This window comes from Delphinus delphis, chromosome 16, assembly GCF_949987515.2.
Source record: "Delphinus delphis chromosome 16, mDelDel1.2, whole genome shotgun sequence".
Taxonomy (NCBI): Eukaryota; Metazoa; Chordata; class Mammalia; order Artiodactyla; family Delphinidae; genus Delphinus; species Delphinus delphis.
The window spans coordinates 28,543,593-28,553,422 of record NC_082698.1 but is presented as its reverse complement, the minus strand read 5'-3'; the positions used below and the strand labels follow the sequence as shown (position 1 = coordinate 28,553,422).

Here is a 9,830-nt window from a genome sequence, read left to right as displayed (position 1 = left end):
GGAGGGTACAGAGGAGTGTCCCTATCACACACCCAAGGGTGCTTGGGCATTTTTATGAGCAGCTGCTGAGACAGAGTAAGCACAGGGGTGGAATGGAGGAGAGGGGTCTGGGGCTCAGGAGTGGGGACCTCTGGTGCACAGGTGTGTGTGTGTGTGTGTGTGTGTGTGTGTGTGTGTGTGTGTGTGTGAGTGATTCCCTCCATACCAAACACCTGCAGGGTCCAGGGACAAAAAGCAGGAAAATACAAGAGTTGAAAGGAGGGGAAAAGGGAATGAAATAAGATGGGGGAAGGGAGGAGGCAGTGAAGAAATAAGGGAGAGTGAAACAGGTGGGGGAGGAGTGGAGACCGAGTAGCAAAGGAGGCTGGGGAGAGGAGGAGGGGGTAAGGGAGAAAGGCGGTGGGGGAAGGGTGGTCAGGAAAAGAGGGACGTGAGGAAGGGAAGGAGCGGGGGAGTAAGAGATGAGCCCAGTGGAAGAGAAAGGGGCCGAAAAGGGAAACAGACTGGCTGCGAAGGGGAGGAGGAAGGCCACTGAAGTTCTGGGGTCCGGGTCTCGGTGGCTCTGCCAGGCCCCTGCGTGCCGCGAGCCGCGAGAAGTAAGGCGGTCCTTCTCTCGGGTTGGCGGGAGTGCAGAGAGGTCGAGCAGAGTTCGAGAACCTACTGGCAGGTTCAAGGACAGAGGCCCAGCAGGCGTCGCCCCGGGGCTCTTCGCTAGGGCCCCCCGGGCTCTTGGTCTGCAGTGGGAGAGAGACGTGCCGTGGAGAAGCTCTGGACTCCCGGCCCCAACCAGCGCGGACAAAGTGCACGGGCTTGGAGACGCGGCGCCCTTGGCTGATGGGCAGAGCGAGGCCTGGCAACCTGACAGTCCCCGCAGCCTCGAGGCCGCCGAATTCTTGACCTCCGACCTGACTCACCTGCGTCTCTGCAGGGCAAGGCTGCCAAGTCCGGAGGCCTCGAGCTGCGGGACGGGACCTGGCGTGTCACGCTTTCTGTCCCTGTGTCTGTGCGCCGCAGCCGCCTGGGTCCTCGGTCCTTTCCAGGTCGGGTCCCCGGCTGTTCCGAGCCCACGCTTTCCCACTCCCAATATCCCCGCAGGGTCAGGCAAGATGGGACTATCCCAGGGCAGTGGTAATTGTTAGGTGCCCCCGGAGCTTCAGGGAACCAAGGGCAAGTGGGCAGCTAGGCCCGCAGATACGGTTGCCCACTGACGGAGCGAAGGTCCCGCTGCACCTTGGGAATCGCTCTCCCGGTGCCGACCGAAGACCGGGAACTCCAGGCTGGACACAGCAAGGGCGGGGATAAGGCGTTACTTAAGGCAACAAGACTTCGGCAAACGTTTCTTTCCAAGTGAGAAAGGTTTTTTGTTGTTGTTGTTTTCAAACGGTTTGAAGTTATTCGCTCCAACTTGACCCCCAGGGAGGTTTGGGGAAAGAGTTCTGCGTCCGAGAAGGCCGAGGTCCCCTCGGTTTGCGGTTGAGAAGAGACAGAGTTGAGAAGATCGCTCTAGGAAAAGTCACGGAAAATCTCTGCTTCTTGGACATAATAACCACATCCCTCCCTGAAACCCTTCGTGCTCAGAGCAGGCAGGCGCGCTGGTTTAAGTAAATTAATTCGCCAAAAACTGCAGCTGCCCTTCTGAAGTCAGATTATATTTTAAAAGGTCTAAAGACATTGACATTTCGATACAGGAAGTTAAACTCACACTTAAAAAAAAAAAAGAGTTAAGGAATGCATCCAGAATTCCAATTTAACCACCAAGTTAAAACTGCTCACTGCACTCCCAAATAACACACGCAAATAGTAAAAATAAATGTCTGTGTATAGACATCTTTTATTTACGTGTTTTTGTTTGAAAAAATATTGACTTTCACTCGACAAAGTTAGCTTTTCCGACTTCTGTGTTTTATTGGCAAAACAACTGTTTTCGGTGACGAAAGCTGTATTTACACCGTTAACTTAAAATTTTTGGAGTGGGGCAGATACACATAGATAGATGTGAAAGGTCCTCTCCCTGAGAAATCGAAACTCACTTCCTCGGCAAGGGCCTGTAATTTACAAAGAACTACAGGGATTGCTGAATTTGGACCAATTTTCTCCCAGGAAAGGGAAGTGGTGGGTTATTTAGAAAACTCAATTCCAAACACAATCTGAGAAAATAAGGCATTTATACAAACACATGCAAAACAAGCTAAAATGCTCAAAAATGCCATTTTAAAATCTCTCTTACCAAATTACTGAAACGAGGGAAAAAATCCTCTTGAGGAATTAGATCAGTTTAATGCTTTCTGGGACTGACGTACCTAGCTGACATTTCTTGAAAAGTAGAAAATGTATTCACCCTTCTCACAAAACACTAGCCTCTAGATTGCTCAAAAATTTGGATAGCTTTCTAATATCTCTCAACGAAAAACCAAACCAAAACACATACACACCACTGCCAGCAACTACAACAAAATAACAAAAATCTATTTAGTGCTCCTGCAAAAGAGGAAATTTTTTTCTTTCAACTTTTTTTTTTGTAAGATGGCATTGACAATGAAATTTCTAGGAGAGCAGTAAAAAAAAAAAAGAAAGAAAGAAAGAAAGAAAAAGAAGGAAAGAAAATTTCAACGAAAAAAAAAATCGCCTGAAAAGTTATCACATAGTTTTAGCTAGCTGCGTTCATCACATGATGGTTTTTCATGCCTTAATAGAAAATCACTCCTGACTGTGGTACTACATGTAGATTAGAAGGCCACGATAACCTTCAGGTTTTTGGGGTTTTGTTTTTTTTTTATAGCCATGGCTACATAATTAAGTGGCTATTCAAACAGGTGAAGGATATCGGAATAAGCTGTGGCATATATAACTAAAATGATCAATTATCTGACTATATAAGTATATTAAGCAATTTTTGGGTAGAGAATAACTTCTTGGAACACTTTACAACTTTCAAAGAACCATCACATTTTTCTTGGATAATATGTTTGTTGTAGTGATTAGCATGTGGGTTTTCTCCCAAAAGGTATAATTTTATTTATCGCCTTTTTACGCATCTATATAGCACCTCCCCTCAGAGAATTTGCCGTCATTTTACTATGATCTGTAATCACATACGGGAGGAGGAAGACTTGTATAAATGTATAACGTGACAAAACGGAACGTAGGCAGATACACTCGATTAAAATAAGATCAAACGCTTCCATGGATGCAACAATATTTACTCTATTTGTCAGTAATTAGCTAAACTGTCTGGAACAAAAACCAATTATTAGCTACGGGATTTCAAAGATCCTCTTTTCCCACAAGAGAATGCAAATGTCCCAGAACGAGATTGTAACTGGATAGGCGCTGGAACCAGATTCTACATTCTGATAAGCGACTCCCGAGAACCGACCGCTGCTGTAACGTAACTATCGCTCTGGCGGCGTTTTCGTTCCGGACAGTGGCGCGCAGCTGGCGGCGCACACGCTCGCGATCGTCGGGGCTGCGGGCGCAGGAAAGGCAGGCTGCCGAGATGTGATTGGCCCGGCGGGTATCCCTGCAGGGAAGCTCCGCTGCTGGGGAACCAGAACGACCAAAGGGAGCCTGAACAATCAGGAGACGACCCGAGCCCCTGCTCAGGGCTTAAGGCCAAGATCTAAGTCTTCCGCCAGCTAGATCAGCCCTGCGCAGAGCTGGGGTTGGGAAGAGAAAAGGAGGACAGGGCATACCAACCGCCTGCTAGGCCCCTTCGCCTGTGTTCCCCACACTCTGCTCTTCACGAGCCTCCAGCCCCTCGGGCCTGAACTGCGTCCCGGGGCGGCCTGCCGAGGAGCAATCTGGTTAGGGACCTCTGGAGAGAACTATTCAGGCCTGGGCCAAGGATATCTGGCGGGGTAGTCGTGGCAGCAGGTTTGGAGGAGAGCGAACTGCGTGGGCCTGCGGCTGGGGAGGAGACAGCCTTCTGCGTGCTAAGGGAGAAGGAGACTCGGTGGACTCTGGGCGGCAGCAGCGGGTGTGTGGGCGTGTCTCCGCGTTCCCGGCACCCCGGGCCACGGGTTCTAAGATAGGGATTCTTGAGGATGAGCTTAGGGAAGGCCTAGGAACGAAGCGCCGTGGAGAAGCAAGAGAATGTAGCAAGGAGAAATGCAGGTTTCGGCTGGAAACTGGGGAGAGAGATTTTCCGTAGCTTTTGTCTTTCTCTCTCTCTCTCTCTCTTTTTTTCCTGAATCTTGAAATCACTCAAGAAAATCGCCCACAGAGGCAAAAAAATAATTTTTAAAAATTAGGAGACCAGCAGGGAGTAGAAATATTCCCAACGACATTCTAGCCCTCGGGATGGGGATGGAAGAGTGGGATTGGAAGCAGCTTCCTTCTTTTATGCTCGCCTGCTACCGCGACGCACACACTGAAGGACTCCTACCCGGCAGTGCCCCGCACTCACCCCCATCTCTCTCTGGATCTTTGCGCTCAAGCGCTCGCTATCCGCAGCAAAAGCAGGCGCATTCTTCTCTCTGCAGCTGCCTGGCCTGGTCTGAAGATGCCGGCTCTGCCTGGGGCCTCAATAGTCTCAGAATTCAAAGCGGAAAGGCACCGGGCGCCCTTGTGGCTGAGGGATGGTCCTCCCGGCGCAAAGGCCGTCTCACAGAGGGTCTCCCCAACAGCCTGCCGGCCGCCGCCACCTAAGTACTCCCGGGCGCACGTGGCCCACGCTGAATCCCAGCTCCCCGGGCGGCCCCGAGGGCTGACTCCCCGCACCATTTCCGCTCCCTCCGGAACAGCCCCGCCTCTCCCCCCTCCCGACTGGCTGTTCATTCTCTTCTCAGCTTTGGGCACCCACCGCTCCCGCTGTTGCGGGGTTCCTCCCACGACAGCTCTCCGCTCTCTCCCCCACTCCCATCCCGTGTCTGCTGCCGCCGGGAGGTGTCGTCCACAGTCCCTGAACCTTCCACCTACCCCTTCTAGCTGAGGCTAGTGCTCCCCCAGCGCCACTATCTTGACCACCAAAAAATTCTTGGGGTGTCTAGGACCAGATAAGGGGCACCACGGTTGGGCCGAATCGGACCCTATTATTTCAAGGCCAGCACTGCGCACAAGTTTTTCTGCAGGTCTCACAGCAGCGCCTGCTGGTCCTCACTGGGCTAGATGTGGTGGCGAGCGAATGCCTATTGTGCGGGAAGATGATCTCCACCAGAGCGGTTTCCAGAATCACAGGGGACCCCATAGATTCGCCCACAAAACAACCAGGGCCTTAGGAGGGCGCCAGAAGGCGTGTGGGTTGGAGAAATTAGAAAGATGCCTCCGAGGGTCAAGGCCTAGACCAAGGCGCCTGATTTCAATAGGCGGAAAAGATGGCCTCCATGGCTGGGTCACCTGCCTTGTGAAGACAGACTCTGCTCTCAAGACCCTATGAAACCACCCAATGTGTGAGGCACTCCAGCCATGTCATCACCAATGCAGTCAACAAATACTGCTTGACCGCTGATGCAGAATAGCAGTCGATGACGTGTATTGAGCACTAACATGTGCTCCGCATGAAAATCCTGGCATGTTTTGCCTTATTTATCCCTGGCAACAACCCTGAAGAAGGTATTACTGTCTTTTTGTAGACAAAGAAACTGAGGCTTAGAAACGCCCAAGGCCATACACTGACTAGGCCAGGATTCAAACCAAGAGCTGTCAGTCCACAAAATTCAGTAATGGCTCCATCATCCTGTCTCTCACATACCTGCTTAGTGCGGCCGCTGGAAAAGCTACAAGAGCCAATGCTAACGGTGCCCTGCCCTCGGGGGCTCATAGTTTACCCAGGGAGACCAGGCAGACAGTATAGCTATAGTACTAGGCGGGAAGTGATAAGTGACACGAATGTCCTTTACTAGCACGAGCTGCAAGTTCAGATGCGAGAGAGATGACTTCCGGCTAGGCGACGAGGGAGCGCTTCCTTGGAGGAGGTGGCATTTGAGCAGAGCCTCGGAGAACAGGCTTGTCGTGGAGACAAGGGCGGAGAAGACATTCCGAGTGGAGGGAACAGCTTGAGCAAAGTCAACAAGGCGAGAACGCACACGTCGCCCATCCATAGACATATAAAACTTTCCATCTCCTTGGGGATCCAGTGCCGGGTATTTACATGCCAGGAAGTTTTCCTGCCCCCGCAGCATCTGGAAAAACCATACTCCTGGGCTATCCTTCCTGGTAGCTGGTTCTCAGACAGGAAACCTCCCAGAACTGGCTTTGCCCGGGAAGATGCGGCCAGTCTGGGTGGGAATCGGTAGTTCGCGTACCCCAGGCAGTGCAGCCTCGCCCACAGTGACTAGGACTTTGCGACTTTATACTAGTCCTTGTCTATTTCTGGTAGGTCCACGGCACCCACACTCACTGGCTGCGGAGGGGCGCGGTCCACAGGAGCTGGAACCAATAGAGAGGGAGGTCGAAGCGAGAGCCCCGCCCCAGACGTGACGTAAGACCCCCGGACTCAGGCTTCGCAGCCCCGGCCCCAGTCCCTTCAGTGGCTTTAACAAAACCCAGACCCCCACGTCCCGGCCAATGGAGGCGATTTAGACTGGAGCGGGACCGCGTCTGTCAAAAGCCCGACTCGGCAGCAGCGGCGGAGTCCAGAAGGAGAGCTGGAGCCGCCGCGCTGCCTCCCCGCCCCCGCCGGGATTTATTGAGTATTTGGACTGGACAATTAAGTGGCCCTGATGATGTTACCAAGCCCGGTCACCTCCACCCCTTTCTCAGTCAAAGACATTTTGAATCTGGAGCAGCAGCAGCAACAGCAGTTCCACGGCGCGCACTTGCAGGCGGACTTGGAGCACCACTTCCACTCGGCGCCCTGCATGCTGGCCGCCGCTGAGGGGACGCAATTTTCTGACGGAGGGGAGGAGGACGAGGAAGAAGAGGGAGAGAAACTGTCCTATTTGAACTCACTAGCTACAGCCGATGGCCACGGGGATTCGGGGCTCTGCCCCCAGAGCTATGTCCACACGGTCCTGCGAGACTCGTGCAGCGGGCCTAAGGAACATGAAGAGGAGCCCGAGGTCCTGAGGGACCGGAGCCAAAGTGAGTAGAGGGGGAAAGGAAACGCACCCGCACATCTGGAGCAATGGCGGGGTGCCCGCGAAAAGCCCACAAATCTCGCCAGCACGGCTGCCCGCCCCGTTAGCCCCGGCTGGGGTCATGCCCTGGCCCTGGTCAACGACAGCTCCGCAAAGCGCAGGTGCCTGCAAGGGAGCCAGGGCGGAGGGAGAAAGACAAGGTGACTCCGTCAACTACTCCCCCCAGAGGGGGGAGGCGATGCAGCCCCGGAGGGAAGGGAAAATAGTTACTGCTGCCCTGATGGTGATAAGCAACATGGGCTCAGCAGCTGGGTGCTGACAGCTCATAGTATTTTTGCTCTTCCCAAGAGCTAGAGGGGCACGAGCCTGAACTCTTCCCACTTTCTCTCTAGCGTGAGACGAGTTTTCTGAGGCCAGGGCAGCCGCTCCCTCTTCTTGGAAAAGACAGTCGAAGCAGCTTTTGTGCCTAGTGTCCACAGGGCGCAGGAACTTCGGTAGAGTTCAGCTGGGTGGTTTCCTCACTTCTCCGCCTGGAACTCAGCGTCCTCGCACCCACGGCACCCGGCAGAGAGGGAGGGGATGCTGGGAGAGTGCGTGGGAACACAGTCCATTCCGCACTCACACCCCTGAGGCACCAGACTTTTTTGAAAATTCTTAACGTTTTGCTTTGTGTCCCAGGCTGTGGGGCTTCGGGCTGAGTGAAAAACGCGCCGAACTTAGATCCTGGCTGCTCAAGTAGGATGCGAGGTGAATTGGGTAGGGAAATAGGACAACTGAATAAAGCCTCCAAGGAAGTGTTTGTTTCGGAGGAGAGAGAGCCAAAGAATCTCCTTCCCTAAGAGGAGGTTTGATGTGGTGGAAGCCAAGGCCTGTGCTCTGACAGCTCCCCGGGCCTAAAATCGACATGAAACTGTCTAAATCAATCAAATTTCTTTTTCTCTCTAAGGTAATACAGATGTCGTCAGGCAGACGTTTAGCTGTGGGCCTGTAGGCTTTTAAAAGTAAAAAACTGTCCCTGGGCAATACATGAGCGTTACACTCAGACATTTACGAGCAGGAAGATTTTCGCAGAACGCACGCATACCGGCTCCCAAATACCAACATGTCTCACACCTTCAGCTATTCATGACGGAGTGGAAGGCAAACGAGTTTGCAAATACTATAGTTATTATGGAGTTGCAAACTTCCATCCTGAAAATAATCATCAGCACGCCGAGCCGCACATTTAATACAGGGTAATCTCTCGCGGATGCTCAAGTTCTAAATAAACGCGCACTAACTACCCCTCCCCACGGAACGTGCCTCCACCCGCCAAGGGCGTTGTGAGGGGCCTTGGGCTATCGCAGGGTCCCACGGCGTCAGGAGCCACAAACTTTCCCCAAAGTCCAAGCAGTTATTACCGCACACTCCGCGCTGCCCCCCAAAGGGGCCACAGTGCTCCGGGACCGGAGCCGCGGTGAGATCGGGAACAATTAAAGGACGCTGTTGTTTTGCTTCTTCCGCAGAAAGCTGCCAGCTGAAGAAGCCTCTGGAGGCGGCCGGAGACTGCAAGGCAGCGGAGGAGAGCGAGAGGCCGAAGCCACGCAGCCGCCGGAAGCCGCGGGTTCTCTTCTCGCAAGCCCAGGTCTTCGAGCTGGAACGCAGGTTCAAGCAGCAGCGGTACCTGTCGGCCCCCGAGCGCGAGCACCTCGCCAGCAGCCTGAAGCTCACGTCCACGCAGGTGAAGATCTGGTTCCAGAATCGCAGGTACAAGTGTAAGAGACAGCGGCAGGACAAGTCTCTGGAGCTGGGCGGGCACGCGCCCCCGCCGCCGCCGCGCCGCGTGGCAGTGCCGGTGCTAGTGCGGGACGGCAAGCCGTGCGTCACGCCCAGCGCGCCAGCTTACGGCGCGCCCTACAGCGTGGGCGCGGGCGCCTACTCCTACAACAGCTTCCCCGCCTATGGCTATGGGAACTCGGCAGCCGCCGCCGCAGCCGCGGCTGCTGCAGCCGCCGCCGCTGCGGCCTACAGCGGCAGCTACGGCTGTGCGTACCCGGCAAGCGGTGGAGGCGGCGGCGGGGCCTCCGCGGCGGCCTCGGCCATGCAGCCCGCCTGCAGTGCGGCCGGAGGCGGCCCCTTTGTGAACGTGAGCAACCTGGGCGGCTTCGGCGGCGGCGGCGGCGCGCAGCCGTTACACCAGGGTGCGGCGGCCGGGGCCGCGTGCACGCAGGGCACCTTGCAGGGCATCCGGGCCTGGTAGGGACCGGGCGGGTCATGCGGCAGCCGCCCCACCGCAGCCTGGCGCCGCGGGACTGAAGCGCGAGAAAGGCTGGATCCAAGGAAGGGCCAGGACCCCTCGTTAAATAAAAATAAATAAATATATATATATATATATACACACACGTCTCGCTCCCCAGAGCCCCGGAGCGCAGCTCACGCGAGGCCTGGGGAAGGGGGCTCAGGGGCGAAGAGGATGCCCGGGAGTGGTCACGAAGACTGTCTCTGAGGCAGAAACGCCGGCTGGGTGCTGGGAGGACGATGGCCCCGAGCTTGGCCCCAAAAGGAGTGCGAGAGGCTGAGACTCGGGCTGCCGCTCGGTTCTCCCAGAGCAAGAAGGGCTTCTCTCCCTCGGGCTTCTCTCCCTCAGCCTTCCCGCGGCCGCCGCGAAGAGCTGGCGGAGAACTCAAGGACAAAAAAAGCATGAAGGAGAGAAAAATGGGCGTCGTGGCTTGAGAAATCCCCAGGCCCTACCGACGCTCTGCCCCCTTTGCGGGGTCGGCGTACCACAGCACAGTCCATTTTCCTTTTCCCAACCGCCTGCCTTCCGCACCAGAT

The 9,830-nt window shown here is 54.8% G+C and overlaps 1 protein-coding gene across 1 annotated transcript; it reads left to right on the top strand.

The window, feature by feature from the left end:
* Positions 1 to 6,659: 6,659 nt before the first annotated feature.
* On the top strand, positions 6,660 to 9,268 carry NKX2-3 (NK2 homeobox 3). Its single transcript, XM_060033616.1, has 2 exons — positions 6,660 to 7,020; positions 8,522 to 9,268. Exons 1-2 carry the CDS (start codon positions 6,660 to 6,662, stop codon positions 9,253 to 9,255), a joined length of 1,095 nt encoding a protein of 364 aa, XP_059889599.1. The 3' UTR covers positions 9,256 to 9,268.
* The last annotated feature ends 562 nt before the right edge of the window (positions 9,269 to 9,830 follow it).